This window comes from Eretmochelys imbricata, chromosome 1 (genome assembly GCF_965152235.1).
Source record: "Eretmochelys imbricata isolate rEreImb1 chromosome 1, rEreImb1.hap1, whole genome shotgun sequence".
Classification (NCBI taxonomy): Eukaryota; Metazoa; Chordata; order Testudines; family Cheloniidae; genus Eretmochelys; species Eretmochelys imbricata.
Window position 1 is genome coordinate 139847863 of NC_135572.1, and position 26991 is coordinate 139874853.

The 26991-nt window shown below is 40.7% G+C and overlaps 2 protein-coding genes and 2 long non-coding RNA genes across 12 annotated transcripts in view; 2 read left to right on the plus strand and 2 right to left on the minus strand.

Moving 5' to 3' along the window:
- The window catches only part of NHS (NHS actin remodeling regulator), a 339359-nt gene extending 331542 nt beyond the window's left edge, over positions 1-7817 (plus strand). Inside the window, exons 7-9 of the mRNA XM_077816370.1 lie at positions 449-3418; positions 3832-3958; positions 7190-7817. Of these exons, the coding sequence (XP_077672496.1) occupies positions 449-3418; positions 3832-3958; positions 7190-7817 (3725 nt within the window). The remainder of the gene's footprint in view (positions 1-448; positions 3419-3831; positions 3959-7189) is intronic.
- LOC144264669 (uncharacterized) overlaps positions 1-17858 on the minus strand; it is a 49060-nt gene extending 31202 nt beyond the window's left edge. The window contains exon 1 of the long non-coding RNA XR_013346090.1: positions 17802-17858. This is a non-coding gene — a long non-coding RNA (uncharacterized LOC144264669). The remainder of the gene's footprint in view (positions 1-17801) is intronic.
- On the minus strand, positions 130-17181 carry LOC144264676 (uncharacterized). The gene is made up of 2 exons (XR_013346091.1): positions 16981-17181; positions 130-5026 (listed from the first exon to the last, which is right to left on the minus strand). It is a non-coding gene; the product is annotated as an uncharacterized LOC144264676 (long non-coding RNA).
- Positions 16713-26991, plus strand: part of BEND2 (BEN domain containing 2) — a 37514-nt gene continuing 27235 nt past the window's right edge. For 6 of the 9 annotated variants that reach the window (XR_013346081.1, XR_013346084.1, XR_013346082.1 and 3 more), the window contains exons 1-2: positions 16715-17099; positions 24236-24397. Coding sequence is in view for 5 of the 9 variants with exons in the window: in XM_077816381.1 (XP_077672507.1) it covers positions 16883-17099; positions 24236-24397 (379 nt within the window). In the remaining 4 variants the exon portion in view is untranslated. Of the gene's footprint in view, positions 17100-24235; positions 24398-26991 lie in introns of those variants that run through there. The other 3 variants (XM_077816415.1, XM_077816429.1, XM_077816423.1) reach the window with 3 other exon arrangements.

The following is a 26991-nucleotide window of genomic DNA, read 5'->3' on the forward strand; positions in this document are numbered from 1 at the left end:
ACAAGAATCCTGTTATTATGCAAATGCCCTCGGTAGTAAAGAATCCGATAAAGAAAATTCATACATATACAATCAAAATAGATCTGTTTTAAATAAAAATGATTACAAAGTTTTCTAAAAGGCAACAGCTCATTAAAACAGCCTTTATTAGTTGAAATACAGTGACACAAACTAAAAAGTGAATATTTATCTTGTCACAGCAAGATCAGCTCAGCGTGAGATCACATTGCAGGAATAGGAGAACCAAGATCACATTGCAGGAATAGGAGAATTTCCCATCTTACCGGGATAAGGTCTGCCTTATATGCTTTTTATAGTAAAGTTACATTTGGTACAATACTCAGCAAGAAAAAAGTCTACAACAAATATGTTTCTTGGGTTACTCTGCGGGTCATTGTTAGTCAGCAAATGTAAAAATGTATCTCACACGATTTTACATGTATCCTAGATTCTGATGAATCACCAGTAGCGAGAGAACGGAATGTGATTGTGCATGCAAATCCAGACTTCTCAAGTACAATCAACAGAAGATCAGGTACCAGAGACTCTGAGTGCCAGACTGAAGAAATTCTCATTGCTGCTCCATCCAGAAGAAGAATCCGAGCTCAGAGAGGTCAAAGTGTTGTAGCCTCCTTGTCACATTCAGCCGGCAACATTTTGGTGTTGACAGACAACGGTGACGCAATGTTCACTACAGCAGTGAGCCACCATATCCGATCACGGAGTCTTCCTCGTGAAGGTGCTAGAGCCAGTGAAGCTGATCAAGATGCTGATGCCAAAACTTCAGTGTATGAAGCAGAAGACTTTTTGGCAAGCCAAGAAAGAATCCCGAAAAAGGGTAACAATGCCATCAATAACCAGGGTTCACAAGAACACCAGCCCATAGGTTTAACTTGTTCTCAGCACCTACACAGCCCAGAACATAATGTAAATGAGAGAGGGAGGTCGAGGTTGTCAAGGATGGCAGATTCTGGAAGCTGTGAGATTTCATCAAACTCTGACACCTTTGGGAGCCCCATTCACTCTATCTCCACAGCAGGAGTCCTTCTTAGCAGTCACATGGACCAGAAAGATGACCATCAATCCTCGAGTGGGAACTGGAGTGGAAGTAGCTCAACATGTCCCTCACAGACATCAGAAACTATTCCTCCTGCTGCTTCTCCTCCGCTGACTGGCTCTTCACACTGTGACTCAGAATTGTCACTGAACACTGCTCCTAATGCCAATGAAGATTCTAGTGTCTTTATAACAGAGCAGTACAGTGATCACATCGATAAGGTTCGAGGTCACAGGGCAAGCTCCTTCACCTCCACTGTAGCAGATTTACTTGATGACCCCAATAACAGCAACACAAGCGATAGTGAATGGAATTACTTGCATCATCATCACGATGCATCCTGTCATCAAGATTTCAGCCCTGAACGCCCAAAGGACGACAGCCTAGGATGCCCAAGTTTTACGAGTATGGCCACTTACGATAGCTTTCTAGAAAAGACCCCATCTGACAAAGCAGACACTAGCTCACACTTTTCTGTGGACACTGAAGGATATTATACCTCCATGCACTTTGACTGTGGTCTCAAAGGTAACAAAAGTTATATTTGTAACTATGCAGCCACAGGCTCTGAGAATGGCCGGAATGCAGATGTTACTTCCAGTCTCACTGATTGTGCCTGGCAGGATTACGTAAACCACAGGAGGCAGGGAAGACAGAGCATCTCTCTCAAGAAACCAAAGGCAAAGCCAGCCCCACCAAAACGCAGTTCATCTTTGAGGAAATCTGATGGCAGCACAGAACTTCCTGAGAAGAAAGAACCAAAGATAAACAGTGGGCAGCATGTGCCTCACACTTCCAGGGAAATGAAGCTGCCACTTGAGTTTTCAAATACACCTTCTAGAGTGGAAAACTCTAATCTGCCAAGCAAACAGGAACTCTCCTGGATTAATCAGAATGATAGTGAATTAAAGAACATTCAGTTTGACACCACGGATATTCCATCATTTAAAGATGAAGGTGCTGAACAATCTCACTATGCAGATCTCTGGCTTCTAAATGACTTGAAATCGAATGATCCTTATAGGTCTTTATCCAATTCAAGCACTGCTACGGGTACTACAGTCATAGAATGCATAAAGTCGCCAGAAAGTTCTGAATCACAAACATCACAGTCCGGATCGAGAGCCACCACCCCATCCCTCCCTTCTGTTGATAATGAGTTTAAGCTGGCTTCCCCGGAAAAGTTGGCTGGTTTAGCATCACCCTCTAGCGGTTACTCCAGTCAGTCTGAAACACCGACATCCTCTTTCCCGACAGCTTTCTTCTCTGGGCCCTTATCTCCAGGGGGTAGTAAAAGAAAGCCAAAAGTACCAGAAAGGAAGTCCTCGTTGCAACAGCCTTCTTCTAAAGATGGCATTGTTTCTCTAAACAAAGATCTAGAACTTCCAATTATACCTCCTACTCATCTTGACCTAAGTGCTCTTCATAATGTCTTGAATAAACCATTTACTCACAGAAACCAGTTGCATGCTTTTAATCACAATAAACAGAACATGGTAGGAGAAGCACTGAACCCTAATCCTCCACCAGCCCTTGCTATTACACCTTCAGTTCTAAAATCTGTTCACCTTAAATCAATTAAGCCTGAAGAAGTGAAACAAAAAGACGATAATACAGACCTTCTCTGCATAGAAGAAACCACATTAATGGTGACTGCCATTTCTCCAGGCAAAATGAGGCCACTTGTACCTAAGAAATCAATATCACGTCAGTACTCTACTGAAGATGCCATAATGTCCTATATTGATTCTTCTCCAGTGGAGACAGGCCCTGATAAACTGCATTCAGAAAAAGATTCATCTATCAGTGTACAGAATAATTGTGATCAAGAAATTGTAACCTTAGCAAATGTGGGTATTTTAGAAGCAAAAACCATGAAAGACCAAATGCACCCAGTTGGTGAGCCTTTACCAGAGAACACACAAGTCTGTAACACTTCTGCAGAAGGGTTTCAAAAAGGTTTAGCTGTCTTTACAAGTGATTATGAAGTTAAGATAACTTATCATGAAACAGAACAGGAAGGGAGCCTTGATCCTGTGCAGATTAAGCAAGAATTACCTGCAGTCTATGAACAAAAATTGGAATCTAAACCTGTGGATGAAACCACATTCCAGTCTGATCCACCAGCGGGGGGAGCAGACATTAGTAATCGGCCTAAGCATCAGTTTGATATAAGCCACCGTGATGACAAAGTGCCTGGGAATATCAGCTGTGAATCAGAGATATCACCTGTAAATTCACTTAATGAAAAAAGTTCTGAGCAGGAAAACGATGCTGCATCAGGTATTCCAACCAAAAGTGCCTCTGATGACAGCAGGGCAGAGGAGACACAGGGGAGTGCAGATGATGCTTCACTGAAAGGTCAGTTTTATAATTAACTAATTCTATAATTTAAAAAAGTGATTATATCAAGATGATTTTTAGTGATCACTAAAAATATTGATTCTCAGGTTGAGGGACTCTTCATAACTCCACTGATTTTAATGGAGCTATCCTGATTTATGTCAGCTGAGTATCTGGCTGACTTTATTTTAAACATTCTTACAAGAATATATATTTTGCATTCTCCTGTTACTTCATTTCAGTTAAGAAAAGAGTACTAAACCATTTATACCAAGAAACATTACTTTGACAGATGAGTACAATATTTAGACTAGATTTAAAGTGCATATTATTGCATAGACAATTCCATTATTAATTGAGCTTGTGAATTGCATTAGCATCCTATTGTAAAATGTGGCAAGCATCTGACATTGCTTCTTTTCTTATTTAAGAATCTTCTCCAAGTGATGATTCCATAATTTCACCATTGAGTGAAGATTCTCAGACTGAAGCAGAAGATGTTTTTGTGTCTCCAAACAAACCTCGCACTACAGAGGATCTATTTGCAGTCATTCACAGGTGATCTAGCATTACTGTTACTGGAATCCATATGCATACAGAATAAAATCTTCTCCTCCTAAAATCTGCAGCTAAGCATCAACTAACAATGTCCAAGAAGGGAATACACACTGGCTAAGTGAGTCATGTTCCCATTTACTAGCTGGACCACAATAAGAGCCTACTACTCTTACTAGCTAATGGAGATACTCCTTTGGTTCAAGTGGTAGAGAGTTTCGGTGCTAAAGATTCTGAGTTCTATTTCCACAGACAGTAAGAGTATTATGGAAGTTCCATTATGCTACCATAGTTAAGATTGTGCTGTTTTACACTTACAGCAGGATTCAAGCTCTTTGTTTTATACGAAAACCACAGTGTATTTGCTCCAAACTTTTAGCACATAATCACTGAATAAAAACTGAACTTTCTGAGCAGTTTCAAGAAAATCAGCTTCTTGGATTCTGAATTCTAATTGATTAGAAATCAATCTGTCCAGAATTCACATTCTGAATCTCATGAGGTTTGGGGTCACTCTAACTTAAAAACTGCAAAGTGTAGAAAGAAAAAATGTGTTTTGTGAAGCCTCTAAGGTTATATAATTATTTTGTTAATTAACAAAAAAAATTGTTAGGGCTTCTTGTCATAACTGTTGGTTTAAGTTGTGGTGAGCTGAAGGAGACCATTGTTTATGGCAACCAGGATCTTCTATGAAGTAGTAGCTGTTGGTTTGTCATAGAAAAAGAGTTCTGTGAAACTGTTCGGCCAGTTCAGGAATGAAGCTGGTCTTCATAAAACTATAGTCTTCATTAGTGAAGCTCCTGACCTAACTAAACAATGCCACAAAAAACAGTGCTTTTGATAAAGAAACAGCTACTGTATTGAGGGCCTTGCTTTTTGTGAAATTGTTCAGTGTGCTCAGGGGGTTCCTTTTCTTCGTGACAGCAACAGCAACCAGCGTTGAAGATCCTGTTCTTTGTCAAACTGTTCAGGCAGTTAAGGAGCAGAAGTAACGCCTGCGCCACATGGGCATTTTCACAAAGTAGTCATTGCTGGGTTGGAGATCCTTTCTTAATCTAAAAAACTGGGAATCTAAAAAACACAAAGTAGTGTGTGAGTTAAGGTAACTTTCTATATAACATACCTTACACAAAATGACAAAAGCAAGGACATGAAAAGTTAAGGCATCTAACATGCCACTCCATTTACTCCTCCACCGAGATGCATACCTCACCACTAGAACCAGCATACAACACATACAACAAACCACAAACCTCTGCCCCTGTAGGGATGCCAGTCTACCAACACCCATCAAGTGCTTTGCTGACTAAGGATGGATTTAATCATGTGGTTACATGTTTTGCTTTATTGGTATAGGGAGTGTTGAAGGATTATGTTCAGTGGGAGACTGGCTGCATCCCCTTAATTGTGCATTACCAGACTTTCAGAAAGTTGGATTTTTAAAGTGGCATTGGATTTTTGTAAAGGAAGTACAATCTCATTATTGGGTGCTAGCTGGGTTCCATTAAAACCTACCTTCAATCTTAACTGTTTTTAACAGTGGTTTGGTTATAAATTTCCCCTGTGTATTTAATGAAAGCCAAGATCTTCAATTGGGTTGGTATATAAGGGCTACAGGAGAGTAGCTCTACTTCAGCAGAGTTTATAAACTCCACCAAAGTAGGGTTCCCCTCCTCCAGATGTTAGGAAGTCCATAGGAGGTGTGTGTGTGATAGTGGGAATTATTTCAGCTTGGGATACAGGGTAGCGGACAGTGGAGGAAATGGAGGATATGATGTGGCTTTTATGCCAGAAAAAACTTTTAAGCCCTCTGCTTTTCTCTTATCTGTCCTTATGTACCCTGTATGCACATCATATATGCCTTCCCTGGTTCCCTGCACCACCATCCTTACCTTTTCTCTTCTTTCCTATTTCATGCCCTTTATACTATTCATTCCCCTATTTCATTCCCCCTTCCATCCCATCAGTGTTCTGCCTGACACCTCCTCTACAGCACCCCAACTCTGAGACATGGCTTCATGCTACCCCTCTGTATGCCCCCCAGAGCCCTCACACCCAGTCCTTGTCCCTCCTAGTCCTCCTTTCCTTTCTCTGTACATCCTCCTGAAATCCTGCCTTGTCACATTTCCCCGGGTCTCTTACTCCACATATCTAACTCAGCCTAGTAGCTTGTCAAAAGAACATCAATTTATATTTATAAATATTGCTCTTCATTTGATGAGCTAAAAAGACATGGAATTGTTTTCAAAGTAAACTATAGCTTTTTCAAAACACCATAATTGTAAAACTCTGATTTTTACCAAACTGCCCAGAAAAACTGTATGCTGGGATGACAACTGCATGACAATTGTTGGCCCTTTATTTGGAATCTTTCACCTGCTCCTTTCTCTCTGTGCTGTAGCCACCTTTATTTATTTTGTTAAATTTTTAAAAGGGGCTTTTAAAGGTTGCTTTATTATAATATTGTATCGTATTGCTGGTCAACAGCTTGAATATCTTTATAGAATGAGTAGAACAATTTACAAATACAATTGATGCCATTCATTATTGTTGTTGTTGTTAACATGCATATCTCCTGAGCAAAATACCCACAATCATCTCTTCATTCTGCCTACTGGCTCTGTTCTTATGAGCTGGCGATGATACTGAAACCCAAGAGAAGACAGCCAGCGCTCCAGAATTAGATTTTTTTGGTATTTAATTAAAATTTCCCATCACGACTTAAGTACAGCTGGAGTTTTCTAATATCAACTACAGTGGATTAAAACAGTTTACAATTTATAATAATTAAACCTAAGAAGACATATATCTCAGTATTCAAACAGAGGGCCAAATTGCCGCCACCCCTCCTGTAAGTAGAGGTGAATCCGATCTGGTGGCTCTTGCTGGAGAATGGGAGCCAAAAGTAGAAAGAATGTCACTTTTTGTTGCATTAGTCCATCCCTTTCCCAAGCCTGTGTAAGTCCTACCACGGATGAATTGTATAGACTGGGCCCAGCAGAGTTGAGGGGGACAGGAGCTACTCTCTGTAACTAGTGCCTAATGTACATACAATTCTTACATGCCGTTTCAAGTTTTTCAATGATTATTAACCTACAATACTTGGTGAGGGTATTGTGAGGATTCATTAGTTAATAGGTGCCTAGTTCTGTGAAGTTGTAAAGTGCTGTAGCAATGCTATATATTATTTCATGTGAATAACATACAAACATATGTGCCTTTGTTTTTTAACAGATCAAAAAGGAAAGTACTTGGGAGAAAAGATTCTGGAGATCTTTCTGTAAGAAACAGATTGAGAGCTTCATCTGGGGCCAGCAGCACGTCACCGGCCAGCAGCACGTCACCTGCCAGCAGCGTGCCACCTGCCAGCAATGTGGGAGCCCCAGCAAGCAGTCAGAGGTCTCCTGGTCTTATTTACAGGAATGCCAAAAAGTCCAACACATCTAACGAGGAATTTAAGCTTCTGCTCCTTAAAAAGGGCAGTCGATCGGATTCTAGCTATAGGATGTCAGCGACCGAGATACTAAAGAGCCCTATTTTGCCCAAATCTCCCAGTGAGCTAATTGTGGATTCTCCTCAAAACACGGATGAGACTCCCCAGGCATCATCAACTCCTGACACATTATCCCCCCTGTCTCCTTGCTCCCCTAGAGTTAATGCAGAAGGTTTCTCCTCCAAGAGCTTTTCTATGTCTGCATCTTCAAGAGTAGGGCGTTCACGGGCACCTCCTGCAGCCAGCAGCAGCCGTTACAGCGTACGCTGTAGGCTGTACAATACGCCAATGCAAGCTATATCAGAAGGAGAAACTGAGAATTCAGATGGCAGCCCTCACGATGATCGATCTTCTCAGAGTTCAACATAGGTTGCCTAAGCTCCAGAGAGCCACACGGTTGACTGTGAAACTTGTAAACTCTGAAATTACTGGGGTTATAAAAGGATGTGAATATAACAGGCCAACTCTGTAGCAGTCAAAACAACTGCAGGGCAATATCAATGCTTAAAAGTGTTTGTGTTTATAAGATGCTGGGAAAACAGAAATTTAGAGCTGTAGCGAATGATTACGTTTTCTAAAAAGTAGAAATATAAGCTATGTCTCTTCTGTTTACCTTAAGTTTCATTTATCCTACTCTCATTCCTGTTGTCACTGTGGATTTCAAAATCATCCATTTTCATAGAATTAAAAATAACTTTTTTTTTTAAGTTGCCCATTTAGGAACAAAACCTCTCACTGTAGTGCTTCCCTAGGGAAAAAATGAAATTGTGCTTACGGATTGGTATTTTTCTACACTAAAATGAACTGAAACAAAATTTAGAAAAAATTAACAAAACATATGTAAATACCATATTTTTGATAATAATCTGTAAATAGAATTATCAGAAAAAAGTGGACACGTGGCAAATAGTTTACTGCATAACAACTTTGTTTATAGAAGACAAAAGTAGTAAAATGTACTAACTGTATTCTGTGAATACCATTTTTATATCAAACATCATATTTACATGTCCACCAATACCACTTTCAGTGTGATCAAAAAGCCTCAAATCTGAATTCTAACTGTATGAAAGAAAATCTCAATGTTAATTAATGAAATATTAAGGCTAATTAAGAGCTGATTAATTTTAAAGTAACCATTTGTCTTTCAAAATTTAGCTCAAAACAAGCTAATTGCAAAGTGCAGCTGTGAGTTTCAATGTGGTAATTGGTAGGGATGGAAAGCATGCTTTTAACAGAACAAAACCATTTCTAATGCAAAGCCCCAAGCAGTCACATTTGACAGTGTCCCTTAGCCCTTTATTCTGACATGGATTGCATTAGAGAGAATAGATATGAGGAAACGGTACTTATTTTCATATTCTTATTAGGCTATTGGGACACATAACCCAGTCATAACCCGAGAACTATAATCTTTAAACATGATTAGTTTCTGGTTCTTAAAGGAAACAAATAAATTATAAGCATGCAACAAGCACCGTTTTATCAGTAAATATTTGCAATGAGTTTTCAGTGAAGCTTTCTCTTTGTGCTGATGAGATTCATGCTACCTAAATATTTACAGAAATGACACTGTGAAAAAAATGTAGCGGGGAAATAGGGGTGTGTGTGTGTGTGTGTACACGTTATTTATATTCATTATTAAATGAGGAATGCTCTGGTTCATTGTGCCAGCCACATACAGCTTAAGTTTTGTCTGGGTTTACCAGAAATGCTTAACAGGGTGGGGGAATGAGATGGGGGCGGGAAAGGAGATGAGTCAGAGCAAATGCTTTGATAAACTGAAGGCAGGGAAACAAAAGCTGAATTACTTGAAGTTACTTGAATTTTCTTGTCTTAAAACTGAAAGAAAATGTAGCTGTGAGCTCAAGCCACAAGTTGTTTTATACCTTTAATTTTTAAACAAAATGAAACCAATGTTTAAAATGATAGGCCTGATTCCCTTTTGTTACACCAGTTTTCCAATGGTGTAGCACCACTTAAGCCAAGAGGAGAAACAGGCCCTATTTGTTCAAAATGTAAGCAGTTGGTATTGCTTACAGACAGTAGAATATGCTTTTGAACATGGGATGGTTTAATGCAGAGGACAGCTTTTAAGAAAGAATGTGGCATGCAGTAGGACAGAGTGAGTAGGATGACAGAAAGGTACTTTGGTACTAAAGAAATCAAATAAATTTGGCTTCAAGCATAAGTAAACGATGATAGGGAAGTGGGATGTGTGAAAGGGGTTTTATTGGTTTAGGTTTTAATTATACAATGCATAGGGCAGAGAGTTTTAAAAGAAGGCAAATAATATTTTGAAGAGGAAGGTTCTATTTAAAATTGGAATGATTGAATAAACTAGAATGACTTCAACAAAAATTTGAATGTTAAATTCCCATTAGAATATGTCCTATTTCATCTCGCGTACACCACAAAAAATATAATTCAGGGTTTCCTACCGTCCTTCTGTGCAGTGTGATAGCATACAGTACGTGGGCTATGGTCAGTGTGTGCATGTGAGTATGTGTGTTGGGGGTGGGAATTAAATCGGCAAAACAGTTTAAAACATCAGAAAAACCTGGAGGTGTTTAAAGAAAGATAAGTGGGTCAAGGTCTTGGAAATAAGTCTCATTGCTTGTGTTAACAGGCTAGTTAAGAAAACCTGAGTCTAAGTGCAGGTGAAATAAATGAATTAGTATGTTTTTAACCGGGCATGTTTAGCATATCTCAAAATACTTTTTCTGGAGAACATGAGTAAATGAAGTTGATGAGTCAGACAGAACAGTCTTATTCGGTCATCTTGGGTCATTTACCTTAGAATGTATATCAGCAGCCCTTTTATAATATCCTTAAAGACGTTATATGTGCTTTAAAAATCATTCTAAAGTTTAAGCAGAAAACAGCTGAGTTGACTTTGATAAATTGATATCACCTTTTATTAACAAACTAGGCATTTAATTTCATACTGGTACCATATAGCATATGGTACCAGTATGAAATTAAACATGTATGAAATTAAATATATATATAAAGATAAACATTTTGACTTGAATGAGGCATTAATATACCCTGTGTATGTATTGCTCACAGAACTATCGCATCAAATATAGTTTTACTTATTTTGTTTAATCTAAAATCTATGACAAAGTTTTTCTATTTTCTATTTAACAGATTTAAACCCAAATAAAGCTGGATTGTAAATCCTCTAAGGAAAAAAAAGAATTCACAATCATAAGTGTGGGAGCCAGAAAATTTTTTAAAGGAAACCCCTTTAGTGAGGTATATATCTTTAAGGCACTCAAGACAAGCTTTAGAAAATAACAACACATATCTTGAAACTTATGCAGCTGTTTTTGTGTCTGAAAAATAACGTTTTTTTCTTTTCTTTTTTTCTTTTGTGGCAGCATAGAGGACATGGAATAGTTGTAGCAAATAAAGCAAATGTTTGCTTTTGCCAAAGGTCAGTGATTGAGTGCATTTGCTGCAATGGTGGCAGATTTAGAGAAATACTGTAGGTTATGACTTAAAGATTAAAAAAAATTAAGAAGGTTACAGTGTAACTATTTTGGTACTAGCACCAGTTCATGCTGGCAGAAAAGACAATGGTTTATGGACTTGCATCCATTTTGTATTTTTGTAATATTTGTAAATATGAACTTTTTAAATTGTTGCAAAGATGGTTTCTTTTGTAAAATGTTTTCAAAGTTTACATTAAATCCAAGCCTTTGTATATTTTAGAGCTGTGCAACACTTTAAGTCTTGTATTTATTTTTAGTAAAAACAGTGACAGTTTCATTGTGAACCCCTCAAAAAATGTGTCAGAAAAGTCTGATTACCTAGAAAGTGTGTATAGAAACTGCAAATAAACGTGACTGCAATTAAACCAAACTTTCTCTTTATTGTCGTCCAATGAAATGTTATTTCTAATCAATAGTCTGCAAATGTGGCAGTTTGCAAAGGTAAGTTTCTACGTACATTACACATTTCATACAGTCTGTTCTTATTCTTTCTCCTTGAATTCTAATTTTTAGTTCACAGAGGACAAAATCCAGTTGCCATTGACTTTAATAGGCTGCAGTGCTGTTGACTGCCACTAGGGGTCGCTGGACCCAGCACAGCTCGCCCATAGAAGATACTGCCATGGGAGGGAGAGGGAGCTAGAGGGTTCTTGGCAGCTGCAGTTCCCCACATGCCCTGAGGGAAGGAGAGAGTGGTGCACAGGAAACTCTGTGCACGCCTGGGATACCATCAGGCTGTTTCTCCTGCTGGATCCCTGGGCTCAGGGGGTGTGCATCTGGGCTGGGGGGGGGCCCTGCAGCTGGGCTTTGGGGTTGGTAGGGGGTTCAGGTGTATTGGCTGTGGGGGAGCCCTGGCTGGGCTCTAGAGGGGAGGGGGCAAAGAAGCAGGAACTGGGTTGTAGTAGGAGTTTATTTAAGTCTCTACTCATGGGGGAATTTTTTTGTGTTTCTCTATTGTTACAGACATACTTGCTGACAGGTACTTTCAATTATTTTGGTAATTTATTTCAAACTGGTGTGATTATGTAGTGTTATTTTGACAAATAAAATTTGCAGAATTTTAAAATATTATGCCACAATTTTTTATTTTTTGGCACAGAATTCCCCCAGGAGTAGTATGTAAGAACACCAGTGCACCACAATTGCCTGCCATTGTGCTGCGCTTTAATCATGGCACACAGAATAAATCTAGTCACAATTCAATTTACAGATTATTTGATGATTTGGTTTCTGCCAAGAAAGGTAAGGCGGTCATGATGTCTCTGCTGGATGTTATAGTAAGCAGGATGCCCCAAATTACATTAGTTAGTAAAAAATGGTCATTATAATGGCTCCATGTCATGGAAACCTTTTTAGTCACACAGGCAAGTGATGTCTGCGTTTTGAACAACTGTGGGGGAAAATTTGGGCTGCAGATCCAGATCAGAATCAGACTCTTCAAATAAAACGTAGAGAAAGATGTTTAAAGGGACTAGTAAAGCTAGAAAAGTGCAGCAGCACATAGCTAAAACTAGAACACATCTCTAGGTGAAATGCAGTGGTTAAAGGAAGGGAAAGTCACCTATTTGCATTATGCATCGTTGTGTGGTAACAATGCCGCACAATGGAAGAGAATGGGGTCATGAAGAAATGTATCTGAAATGAATTCATATTCCTGAGCAGACCCACAGCTAGCCCCACAGCATGTGTGTAGCTGGATAGGGACACATCCATTCTCTCCAATCCATTCCTCTAAATGCTGTGATTTAGACTTCTTCAGAATGGTATATCAGTATTAATATAAAAACAAAACAAAAACAGAGGGTCCAGGAATTTCTCCTATGGAACATTTTTAAATAATGAAGTTTCCTGATTTTTAAATGTTAAGACAGAGTAACAGCTGTTGGGGAGACAGATCTTTTATAGGAGAACTACTAAATAAGTGATGACCAACTAAGACACCACTGGTTCTTCAACTAGTGCTGCTATTCCATTTTCTAATGGCAAGGATGTAAACACAGAAACTATCCCCACCAGCTCTTACTGGCGCTTCCATTTTAGACTCCACTGACTTCCTGAGCCGGAACAAACAGGTTCTGGGATGATAACTCAAGTTTAGGAAAGGGAAAAGAAAGGTGGGGGAAGAGTTTTCTCCTTTTACAAAAGAGAAAAGCTGCATTAACTTCACACCCTGAATAACTGGTAAGTTATTCAGACTATTCTGTGCATCTGGTATGAAAAATTTCTCTGTCTGGTTGGAAGGTGCTAAATTAAAGTACTAAAATTACACTTTTTTAACACTTGTAATTTAAAAGAATTACTTTTGCACAAACAAAGAAGCAATGCTTTCTATTAATGTTCTTGCAATACTTTGATTTTATTCTGAACAGTGGAACATTAGCCTGCTTACCTATGTTATCAGCCTATAGAATAAGCAGCAAGCATGGGAGTTATAGAAATCAAAACTGACGTTTTATTGAGAAAGAGAATTATGCAGATAGTGTGTGGTAGAAATTGTGGTTTGGCCAGGTTATTAACTTGCCAAATTGAATATATTTCAATTGGCTCAACTTTTAAATTCTATTACAAACTTCTGATGCTGAAAAACAGACAAGACAGTTGCACCGAAAAAATAAAATGCCCATAACCACAGAGAGCATTTGAGGAATTGTAGGGGTGATGCTATGTACAGCAATAAATACTTGAGTAGCTTAGTTTATTAGGGTATAAAACAAAAAGTTGGTACAGCACTATTAGAGTTATTTGTCACTATTTGAAGTGTTTATATTTAACATTAAGTGGCATTCTTTCTTTAGTTTCCCTATTTTTGTTTAAATAACTTCAAAGACATACGCTGGCTAGATCATCAGTAGGTGAGCTTCTCTCGATTAAGGGCTACAAAAAAATTATTGGCCCTATGACCATTTGGTAATCTTGGACCCTAAAATGGAACCCAATTTTATCCCTTTCCTTTATCTGTCCCTCTTCCCCTCTCTTTAAATTAAAAAAAAAAAAAAAAAAAAAAAAGTTGAGATAACTTAAGTGTGCTCTCTCAGGACCTGAGCCAAAGCCCGCCAAAATCGATGAGAGATGAATTAGGCCCTATATGTTAATCTAGTGTAGATGCTTATCAATTTCAAAGACAGAAAAGGCTTTAGAGCTATTCATGATCAGGAATGGGTAATGGAAACTAAGGCTATGTCTACACTAGCACTTTTGTTGGTATAATTTATGTTGCTCAGGGGTGTGAAAAAATACCTTTCTAAGCTACATAAATTATACCGACAAAAATGCCAGTGTGGACAGTAATATGTTCATATAATTTAGGTCCTTCATAGGCTTCTCATTTACTGTTTTCAGGATCTGTCTTCATCTAACAGCTTTAATCAATTCCCTTTTTCACCAATTATATTTCCTTTTGTTTTCTTCCTCTTCATACTCTCTCTCTCTCTGGTATGTCTGCAGATTTTATTTCCCTATATTTTCCTTCTGTAATAGTGCCTGCTCACATCCCCTCTTTTTCTGCTTTTCCTGACCTGAAACCTTTCCTATTTTTCTTCTTTCCCCTTCTCACTTCCAAGTCCCATACTTTTATTCTGCTGCTCTTCTTTTATCTCCTCACCTACTATCCCAGCTCTGGTTCATCCACTAGCTCAGTATCTAGCTTCTCTTCCTTCTTCTCTAACAGCTTTTTCCCCACTGCCCCCTTTGAGAAGATTCTGAATCTCCCTTCCCTGCTCCTCCCCTCCCCCACCAGCCCAAGCTGCCCTCTGATTGGCTGCCTCTCCCCAGAGCAACATTCTATGCTGCTGCATCACAGCTGCAGCAGGTGCCAGGGCAGGGTTACCCACTTCAGCCTCTTCCATAGTGATGATGAAGAAAAGGTGGCAGCACTGTTTACTGTGAGCATGATAGAAAAAAATTAGTATTTTATATAATTCTTATCCTCAGCCACAGATAGATAATTAGTTTGATGCTACAGCAAGGCCAGTTTGGTTTTCCCAACTGGCTCTTCCTATGGTCTGGTAACAGATAGAAATAGATCTAAAAAGACAGAGAGAAAGCTGCTTTTATACTCTTCAAGTTGCTCAGGAGCAGGCTGCTGCAATGTTGTGCCTCTCTGATCGTGTTACACCTGGATGATATTTTCCTGGCGCATGCTAAATCTTTAGGTGAGAAAGCAATCCACTTACAAATGGTCTGTGATAAGCTTAAGAATGTCTATCTGAAAATGAACCAAAAATATGAACCAATTAAAAAAACAGGTAATCCACACTGTTTATTTGAGAAGTGAGGGAGACATTTCCCAAAACAAAACAAAAAACCATCAAAAAGCCACACATCACACCTCAAGAGTTGCAATGGATTTTCAAAGGTTCTCATTATGGCAATTTCACGATTTACCAACATAACAAAATGACTAACTGAGAAAAGACCTTATCCATAACCAGAGTACAATTAGGCATTTCAAGAGTCACATAAAGTTCTTAGAACTAGTTCTTGCCTGTCTCAAAATTCCTTTCATATTTGACACAAGAGTAAGAATGTAATGTTTGGCCCACAAATGAGGACTTGGAGGCGATGGCATATTACCATGTAAGTCTAAATTCAACATACAGAAATTATGCCACCAAAAAGGAAGTGGTGAGCTACTAAAATCTACTTAATCTAGTGACCCTTTTCCTTCTTTATATTAGAAAATCTGGGGTTATAAAAGATCATACTTTATAAATGGTTCTTAAACTCAAGAATCCTGATGGATAGTTAGCTGGGTTGGTGAAAAAATAATAATAATATATCAGTGTTACACAAAAATGCGGGCAACACGGCAATGCTTTGTTCTGTTGACCATGGTGGGAAAGAGAGGAGAGAGTGAAAAGACTGGGTATATTTAGTTCAGGGGTGGGCAAACTTTTTGGCCCGAGGGCCACATCGGGGTTGCGAAACGGTATGGCGGGCTGGATAGGGAAGGCTGTGCCTCCGCAAACAGCCTGACCCCGCTCCCTCCCACCCCCTGACTGCCCCCCTCAGAACTCCTGACCCATCCTACCCCCTGCTCCTTGTCCCCTGATTGTCCCCTCCCTGAACCCCCCCACCCCAACCACCCATGGGGACCCCACCCCCATCCAACCCCCTTCCCCAAACCAGTGAAAATGAGCAAGTGCGTGAGGGTGGAGGAAAGCGAGCAACAGAGTTGGGGGGGTTGGAGTGAGAAGGGGTGGGGCAAGGGTGTTCCATTTTGTGGGCTTACAAAGATGGCAACCCAAAAATCTCACCAGGGTTGTGGGGCCCACTGGGCTCCGCAAGCAGGTTTCAGAGGGTCTGCCAAGTAGGGCTGCAGCTAAAGCCTGAGCAACTTAGCTTTGCGGGGCTCCCTGTGGCAGGGGGTCCCGGGCAATTGCCCGGCTTGCTATCTGCTAATACCAGCCCTGGCTTTTATATGCAGAAAACCAGTTGTTGTGGCACAAGTGGGCCGTAGAGTGTTTATGGCGAGGGGTGGGAGGGGCGCTCGGAAAGAAAGAAAAACGTTGAGGGCCCGGCTGTAGACTCCAGGAAGCGGGTCGCAGCGCTCAGGTCCAGCTTGCCATGGAGAACACAAGCCCCTTGGTTGCACGCAGAAATAGATTAGCGAGTACAGTGGCCCGCAGCACTTGCTCTCAACCTTTCCTTTAGCCAGCGGGCGCAGGGAGCCACGTGCACCCCCAATTTCTCCGCCCCGACGCTCAGAGCGGGATAAGGACAGAGACGCGCTGCCCCCTGCCTGTGACTGGCTGACTCGACTCCCCCGCACCCCAGGGGAACGGCCGCCGCCCCTCCCCCTCGCCGGTGTGCGGGGGGGGGGGGGGGAGGAGGGCAGCGTCCGGGCCGGTCTCCCCGCAAGCGTGCGACCCGTGCGTGGGGCTAGTCAGGACGGGACATGCGGCCCCTCCCTAACTGCGGGGCTCCGGGGAGCGCATGGGACCATGGGCCGCTCCCGGGCGGGACGCCGTTTGCCGGACGCGCCCCCGTCCCCACTGCGCAGCCGCGCGGATTCAAAACAGTTTGTTGCTCACGTCGGGTGAAGCCGCTTCCGTTTCCAACGCCACATTCCGGCCACACCTGCCTGCGCGGAGCCCGGCTCGCCGCCCGCCTGCCCGGGACACAGCGCCCGCCGGCGCCATGTCTGCGGAGGGTAAGTGCCGAGCTGACCCCCCAGGGCCGCCCTGCGTTCGGAACCGCCCGCGCGCAGGAAACGTTCCCCCATCGTTCGCAACGGCCCGACCCAAACGTTCTTTGCGGAGCCGGCCAAGCCGCGCCCACAACACCCCACCCTATTGGCCGGCCCCGACCAACCTGGCTGTTACTATTGGTCCGCGGGGCTGCTCGTCGCCAGTGGCGTCATTGACTCGAGCGGCGGAGGGGGCTTTGAGGGAGGGGGCGTTTGGGGGTGGGCGGTGGCTTTCTGCTTTGAGGGGTTGGCAGCGGGGCGTCCTCCAGCTTTGGGGCGGCTCCGAGCCGCGGGGGTGTGGGAACGGGGCCGCTCCCCCCCACCAGTGTGGGATTGGGCGGAGGTGGGTTAAACGGGGCCAAAATCCCCAGCCTCCGGGAGTAACCGGCCAGGAGGTGCCGCTTCCCGCCCCCCCCCTTCCCCCAGGGCGTGGGCTGTAGGGGGCAATTCAATGAGGACAGCAGGCGTTGTCCCCTCCGGGTGGGGGAGGATCAGACAGGAGCTGCTGCCCTCTCCACCCCCGGCCCTGTCTTCATGCTGGTCTTTCTTCGCCTTTGAGGAGTAACTTGATTTGCCCCCTTAACTTTCTTTCAACGTAATTATTATTATTATTATTGTATTATTATTATTTTAGCGCAATCGCAAGTGGTTGCAGATCTGACTTACCCCGTTATCCCTGCCTGCCCCTTCGCACTCTCTGCGTTATAGTCAGGTGGCGTCTTCCTTCTGGGTGGCAACATGGGGGAGCACTGAGAGCAGAGATGGGACAGTCACCCTGCTTTCTGTTTTCGTGCCTAGTGACACCACCCCCTGGTCAGCCAGGAGAAACGGTCATAGAAAAAGTGAAGTCCTGTTCAATCCAGGCTGGAGTGTGGCCAGTACCGATGGGATTTTTGGAGAATTTAGTTGCTAAACTCTTAAGGCTGAACTGAGCATGTGCACGCTATGATTTTTAAAGGCCTGTAACTTGTCCAAATTTGTGCAGATTTTCTCAGGGGCCGTAAAAAGGCAAATTCCTGTTGTAACTTCAGCCCCCTTCCAAATTTCCAGACCCCTTTTCAAAGCATGTTGGGGCTACCCCTTCTTGAAACTTTCTCGCAGCTGTTTAACAAGTGCAAAACATATTTTTTCCCCATAAGCTCATTTTAAGAAATGGCTGAACTGTTTTTACTGAAATGTTCTCAAAAAATTAAGCAAGAAGCAGATGCTCACCATGGAAAATTTCCATGCAAATGTTTGAAGTTAGCAAAATTTTAAGCAACTAAAAACAGGATCTTATAATGGGAAGTGATAGGAAATGGAACGTTTCAGTTTGTTGAGTCTTTCTATACAATTCTCACAGGGGGTCTCCAGGCAGCTCTGGAGCAGGCTGTGTGGGGAGTTCCTCATACTGTTCTGTTTTATTGTGGAAAAACTCTTCATAGGTAATCTTCACACCCTTTATTTTTGTGTATATTTTGCAGTGTATTTTTTGCAGTGGTTCTACTGTGTTCCTCTTTCTTTCATCCATCTCACTTTTCTCCACTCAGTTTAAACTATTTTCCTATCCCTGCTTTTCATTGCTACAGTTTGGTTGGGTAATCTTGACAAACAAAAAAACATAATTGTCTGTTGGGCTGTGGGAGACCCAAAGCTAAATGACAAACTTTCAGACAAGACTATTGGAGCCTTCCAATAACCTACAGAGCAATTTTTTTTTAAATGTTACTTGAAGTACACCATGCTGGTAAACAGAGAATCAGAAAACAGATCCTGAGCCTGTAAGCAGTGAAGAAGGCATCATCCTGCAATCATGACTAAGAAAGGTAGTGTGCCTTCTGCAACAGTAGCCCTAAAGGCAGTGAAGACTGACTCCCTGTCATATGACTGTAATCATGTGACTAGGACCAGGAAATAGATATCTTGCCAGCACTTTTGTATGTCAGAATGTTAGTATACCGTGCATCTCTTGAATCAATAAATAGCTTGATTGGTATTGTTTGCTTCCAGAGAGTTCCATAGCCATCTGTCCTCAGCCAAAAGGAAAAGCAGGTCTGATACAAAATCTATGAGTTTAGAGAAAAGTTGAAGGAAATCAAGGAAGAGCTACACATTAAAAATTGTTTCCTAACGAAGGATTCATGCGAGTCTGTGTATGTGTGAGAGAGAAACCCACCTGTATCAAATAATGGTTTTGCTTTTATGAATGAAGCCACATGCATGAAAACATGCATTCCCAATAATTTCAGAGCAAGCCATATGTCAAACAGGTTCCAACACCTTTATATACTGACTTTTCAGAACACAGGCATTCTGTATTCCAAAAAATAACAACATACATATGCTGTGCACTTTGTAATTCACACTGGCATATCATCAGAAAGTGAAAATGAGTGGAAAAATGTTATTTAACCAGTGTCAACTAATGGTGCAAGCAGAGCAAAGTGCTTTGGGAAGCAGTCCTAGTGGGTGAAAATGAACTAGGAAAGCAGCATAATAGTCAGCAAGCCATCTGCTCAGTTGAAACCAGGCTCCGTAAGAGTTTGTGTTCAAATGTCACTACTGACAGTAGGTTTCAGAGTAGTAATTTTTGACAGCAGTAATTTTGATCTTGCTAGATATATAGGCTATAGCTTAAGGTATTAAAATTTGTGGTACATCTTACTGATGCAGTCAGACGAACAGTTTTATCTCTATATAAGTCATCATGAAGCAGCCGCCCTGCATTTTTAAATGCTTTTAACTTTCATGCAGAGATTCTGATGGTTCTGTGCAAAGGCAAACTAGAGTTCCTCATAAATAGTGTACTGAAAAATGCTGAAATAACTAAAATAATGACCATAAAATGTTGTTAAAACTGACAAAAACGTGGCACAGAATGTCTTAATTAGTGTGTAGCTCTGCTGTGTCTATAATAATCTTCCTGTGCTCTGAATGTACAAAGTATGAGGTGCACTTGTATATCCCATAGGGTCATACAGCATATAGTATCCTGCTGCTTTACTGAAAATAACTGGCTATCTTCTAAACAGCATAACCCAGGGTACGTATTGATTCTGAACAAGAAAAGAGTTAAATGATTGAAGCTTTCTTTGGACATACATTTACTCCTTATTACATTTCCAGGCAGAACTTTGTTAGCCTATTGAGTCATTGGAATGACTGGTTAAATGATTTAAAGAAGTAGTACTAAATACATAATTTATGACGCAGCCAAGAACCAGTATGGCTTTTTTTTTCATTTTACGGTGAAAGTAATTTTTCCCTTGAAAAGGTGCAACTCAAAACCTGAAGAATAGTTGACACTATTTTTCTTAATTATGATTTTTTTTGTTTCCATGAAAGAGTTACTGGAAACTTACAAATATCTCTGTAATTTTTTTTTTATCACTTGATGCTTATCTGTTCTATTCATTCCCTCTGAAGCACCTGGCATTGGCCACTGGGCTAGATGAACCATTGCTCTGACCCAGTATGACCATTCTTATGTTGATTGTGGATTTAACATAGTCAGTTAATGCTCTAGCCATTATTCCAAGGAATTTGGATTAAAATCTTGGTTTGCAGCACAAATTAAAAAGATTTTGGTGGCTTAATTCTAGTTTCTGTGTGGCGCATGTTACATGGCATTTGTCTGCTGTGTGCTATTGATTTCTCATTTTTAAGAGCACAGACATTTATAAAGAGAAGTTGTTTTTATAGATACTGCTGTGAGTAAATATTTATCTGAAATGTTCTTTTGTACTAAGGTTTTGAAGGTTTGGATATTTTAACCTGAATAGGTGAAACATTTTTCTTTTAGACTATATGACCGTGATACTTAAAATTAGAAAAAAGAAAAGGAGTACTTGTGGCACCTTAGAGACTAACCAATTTATTTGAGTATGAGCTTTCGTGAGCTATAGCTCACTTCATCGGATGCATACCGTGGAAGCTGCAGAAGACATTATATACACACAGAGACCATGAAACAATACCTCCTCCCACCCCACTGTCCTGCTGGTAATAGCTTATCTAAAGTGATCATCAAGTTGGGCCATTTCCAGCACAAATCCAGGTTCTCTCACCCTCCGCCACCCCCTCCCCACACACACACTCACTCTCCTGCTGGTAATAGCCCATCCAAAGTGACATTACCAGCAGGAGAGTGAGTGTGTGGGGGGGGGGGAGGGGAGGGTGAGAGAACCTGGATTTGTGCTGGAAATGGCCCAACTTGATGATCACTTTAGATAAGCTATTACCAGCAGGACAGTGGGGTGGGAGGAGGTATTGTTTCATGGTCTCTGTGTGTATATAATGTCTTCTGCAGCTTCCATGGTATGCATCCGATGAAGTGAGCTATAGCTCACGAAAGCTCATACTCAAATAAATTGGTTAGTCTCTAAGGTGCCACAAGTACTCCTTTTCTTTTTGAGAATACAGACTAACACAGCTGTTACTCTGAAACTTAAAATTAGAAGTGATCTATTAAATGATGAGGTTCATTTCTTCTGCTGGTGTAGGACAGTGTGCCCCCGATAGAGGGCATATCCAGTATTTAATTAATACTACGCTTTACTTTTAAAAAACTCTCTAGTATTAGATGACATTGCCATTTAATCAAGTCTATCTCCATTCATGCATTTTACACCACAAGCCTAAATTAAAAAATGGTACTGATTTTCTGGATCCTCAACTCCCCTTCCTCCCTGCAGCAATTGCTAGTAGTACGTTACCCAGTTGCCAGGTCTCTTCCATTACTCATGAACTCCATGGGCCACCAGTCTGTACCATTAGATCTTTGCTGCTATCAGTTAGGATTTCTCAGCGAGCATTTCATTACTGGTAAGCATTCGTGGTTCAAATAACAGATCAGGAGTGTTAATGACATTTGAGTTTGTTTTTTATTAAACATCTCCGAGAATGCCAAAAGCAGCAGAAATAGTAATTCCCTCTAAAATCGCAAAGGGGTTTGTTCCTTTATCAATTCTTCCCTTTGAACTAAAACTGCTGTGATCAGCTAAATGGACACTTAGTAAAAATAGTGAGATTATAGTGGCAGACTATACTGAATATTCAAAATATGCTTCCTTTTTCTGGAAATACTTGTCATTGTTTTAGGTTCCTCATAACTGAATGGTTCTGATGTCTCATTGAATGCTGCATTTTACTGCTACTTTCCAGCAAGAAGTCCAAATTGTTGACAGAATTTGAGAGACAGGAAGGGCTGATCTGCAGATGTCTGCAAACTTCCACAGTTGTTTTTTTAAATAAGTCAGTTTATTGGGAAAGATATAGTTTCATATGAAACTGTTTTTAACACACAATTCAAATAAATAAAATATTTTTTAAAACAGTTGTGAAGGTTTCCAGCCTCTCTTATGCATCTGTCTGCTGAGGAATAATTATTTTGTTGGCATCAACAGTCAAGCAAGATAGCAACTTCTTGTTTGTTTTGGAATTATACAAGTTTTAAAATAAAGGCTATATCAGTTAGATCAGACTTACCTGTCTGAGCTGCTGACAATTCATTATTTTATATATCAGGGTGGCCAAACTTACTGGCCAGCCGAGCTGCATATGACAATATTCAGAACTTTGAGAGCCGGGGTACACTTGCCAGGAGTCAGGGCTTTAGCACCTGCGGAGATTTGCCAGGGCTCGGGGTTTCAGCCCTGCTCCTGCTGAAGCCCCACGCCCCAGCAGGTGCACCCTGTGGGTTTGAAGCCCTGAGACCCTCCTCCCCTCTGTGCAGAAGCCCCCATCTCATCAACCCACTGCAAGGCAGAGGTCCCAAGTCTGGTAGGTGGAGAATGGGGATGTGTGGAGGGGGTTTTGAGAGCTGCACTTCAACTGTTAAAGAGCCACATGTGGCTTGGGAGCAACAGTTTGGCCACCCGTTTGTTTATATATATATTCATCATAACACACACATTTTATATATATATATATATATATATATATATATATATAATGCCTCAGTTCAGCCAGCCTCTTAAGCCAGTGCCTAAGTTTAAGCATAGCTGTAATCCCATTTATTCTTGTGGTATTACTCATGTGCTTAAGTACCTCTCTGAGAGGACCTTTAACATGCTGAGTCAATGTGTCATAATGTGATAGTGCCCAAACCCTGCTATAATATGATCTGGTCTTGCCTGAGTAAATAGGCTCAAACTGTGTTACTGAAGAGCTTTTTAAAGACCTGGTGGGAAAAGGCTCTGTATCCCATTTTTGGTCTGATCAGAAAACTGAGTGTGGGGATTGGATAGAAGCAAAGGGGAAAGGTGGCAGATTCATACCCAGAGCACAGTCCATGTTATGCACTGAATTCGGTAGGGGTCCTCTGGAAAAATAGCATGCAGCTAAAGATAGTATCATAATACATATGCACCAGGAGGCTAAGTTATATTTGCACAGGCAGCCTGAATTCTGACTCTTCCTAACTTTTCCGTGCTTGACCTTATAGTCTTATTGTTCCTTTAACATTGTTATATTGCACGTACTTTTTTTTAAAAAATGTTTTTTCAAAATAAAGGAAATGCTGGACTTAACTGCAGGGCAAATATTTTGAACCCAGAGCATTTAGTGTGGTTGTGTCAACATTTGGCATGTTACAGTTAGACTGTAAGCGTTTCGGGACAGGGCCTTTGTCTTTCTGTATATTTGCAGTGTCTCTCGTATTGGGACCTCATTCCTGTTTGGGCTCAAATGCTACCATAATATAACAACTAAGTATGGAATTGTGAACTGATGTACTTTGATAGCTCTTGGTAATTCTATTTTCTCAATGGTTCTCCAATTTCAGTGTCACTGAGTAAACATAAAGGGTGAGATTTTCACAAGTGCTCATGGGCCTAACAGTTCGTAGTCTGTAGAAACAGTTAGGCCGATGCCAAGTGCTTTTTAAAATCTCACCCAACGTGCTTTGTAACCTTCTCCCTTGTTAATATCACTTAGAATCACAATGCGTGTCTTGGAAGATGACTTAAATCTTAAACACTCAAATTTCAGTTTAATTGTAGCTAAGCTATTGTACAGGTCAAATAAGTGGGTAGTACTAGGTGTGGTGAATGTGCTACTGCCATTAGAATGGTATACAGAATGGTGTCCAGACTTCTCTTTCTTTCTGTACATGCTTTTAGATTATGTTTCTGTGAGAGTTGAGGATGATGTTGAAGCTGTGATCATTCAAAATTCTGAAATAGAAGATGCAGAAAATGGACTGTCCACACAAGGCTGCGTGTCAGTGGAACAAAATGCTCAAGTAAACAGTGATGATCACTACATGACTCAACTTGCATATGGTAAATACACTTAATTTCTTCTGAGAGTTAATGCCCATGGCCCATCCTTCTGGCAGAGTGCTCAGTCATTGTATCTTTAACACTATATTCCCCATTACTTTTTCTGTTCTGTCTGTGACTCTATAACCTTTAAAAAGCTACTTATTAATAGCTGATAGTTTTGATAGTATAGTTTAAAACAAGTAACTTTAGAATCTGTTTCCCCTTAAGGATGTTCCTGTTAGTGGTGATCTCAATAATAAGGTTTAAGAATTGTTTTTCTCACATATACATAGGAATTCATTATTTAAAATAGAATCTGTTGTAAGAAGATTAGTATGTAATTTGGAGGGGAAAAAACAAGACCAGAGAAATCTGGCTGCCCAGTAGGTGTGGCATTTAGCTAAATTAATTGGGATACAATGAAAATTCTTTTATGCACTATTCTAGTAAATTTGTCATTTACGTTGGGGTGTTGCCGACTGTAGGTACCCTTTAATGTTTTTAACTCTATCTGGGGGAGAATTGGGTTGTAGTTTTGAGAAACTTTGCTTGCTTACTATTGGATACAAGATGCCAATGAAGGTAGTATATGTGTTTAGGCAGTTAATTTATAGAATCATAGAATATCAGAGTTGGAAGGGACCTCAGGAGATCATCTTGTCCAACCCCCTGCTCAAAGCAGGACCAATCCTCAATTTTTGCCCCAGATCCCTAAATGCCCCCCTCAAGGATTGAACTCTAAACCATGGGTTTAGCAGGCCAATGCTCAAACCACTGAGCTATCCCTGCCCCCGAAGAAGAGTATATATGAAGAGTATAGCTACAAAGGCTGTTAACTCATTTCCATTAGATTGTAACAGGAATCAAATCTTAACTCTAGTTTTCACATAACATTAACTAATATCAGTAGTTTAATCTGTTAGATTCAGCTATATGTTTTGGCTTGGAAAGGATTAAGTGGAAACCAATTTAGACTATGGCCACGTACAGCAGTGATTGCTGCAGGCAGGCCCACAGCAAGAAAGGTGACGCTGGCACAGAACCTCTCTAAGTGAAATTTAATTTGATTTTAAAATGCTAGACATTTGCACACTGCATCATAGTACCTGAGCACCAATAATACCATTGCCCACATAGAAGTTCGGGCCATACATGTGCATGGATCCTCCTTTTCCCTTAGCACATCCTCCTTTTCGACCTGAAAGGTGCAGACATATGAAAAGACAGACCCTTTTCCAAAGAGGTTACGTTTTAAGTATCTGACAGGACACAACTGGTAGCTACAAACAGATGGGGAATAGAAGAAAACAGTGCAACCATTACCACTAGCATCAAAGTAAACACTAAATGAGATTAGCGAGAGAAATGAAAAACAAACATCTACAGGAAGAGTCCCATCATTCTATAACAGCTCAGTATTTTCTAACAAGGAAGCAGATCCTATCTGTGTTCAGTCAGTCCCCTCATACCTCTGATACATGCTATAAGCTATAGCAGAGAAACACGGTTAGTCACAACCTCGTGTAAATATGGTTCCTGAGACAAAGGTTCTAACCTGGGTGTTCCTGACCAGTCTAATCTATTATCTCAGTTTCACTGTAGCAGTTACCATAATAAGAGTTCCCTCGTGTAATCAGGTCATCCCTGACACAATTCAGTTGTGCGTTATAGGTGAAGCCGTGCTGTGCTACCACTCCTGTAAAGACCAAGGCAGTAGTACAGCTCAGGGTCAGAACCATCCAAACTGCAAAACTGGAGGGTGTCAAGTCCTATCATGAATAAATAAGGTCCACCAAAAGCATAGTTTAGATGGGACGTATAGCACAAGTAATAATAAAGCCACTGCAGCAAGACATGCTTCTAGATAATGCTCATGTAGACAGAGTCTATGATATGAAGAAAAGCTTTCAGAAGTGGTGTTAACTGAAAGGAATAGCATTTTGTATTACTTATTCCAAGTCATGAGAAGTATCTGAGTATTAAAGTTACCTTGTGACTTTATTGTGAGGCATCCAGAGAGGTCACAGAATACTGATGATTTAACTTTCCCATGTTACTGTGTGACATCCCATGTCCCAATGTATTTAGTATGTCATAGTTAGTCTAGATCAGTGATACTCAGACCTCAGTGGTTCAGGAATCTCATTAACCCAAAAGAGCCACAGCAGTGTAAATTCACGGTTTAATTTACTATAGGACTATATATTCATATTTAAACAGTATGACAGGAAATATTTAGTTTTTTATGTATATTATTCTCACAGCAAAATGACCAAGTATTATTATTTTATCAACTACAATTGGTTAATAACATAGCAAAAGCATCTTGGTTAATAATTAAATCACACAGTGTTTTAATATCATGTGCAGCAAAGAGCTGTAGGAGGCACATTAAAGAGCCACTTGCAGCTCGCGAGCCTCAGTCTGAGTATCACTGGTTTAGTGTGTTCAGCAAAACATTTTTAAAAAAGCAAAATTACCATCCATGCCTGGGAAATGGACAAAACAAGCATTGCATAAAAGGGTCCTAAGCACAATAAAGTGATTATAGTCAGGATGTCTCTTCAGTGGATCCAAGCCATCTCCCATGTTTCATAACACTGACACTGTTT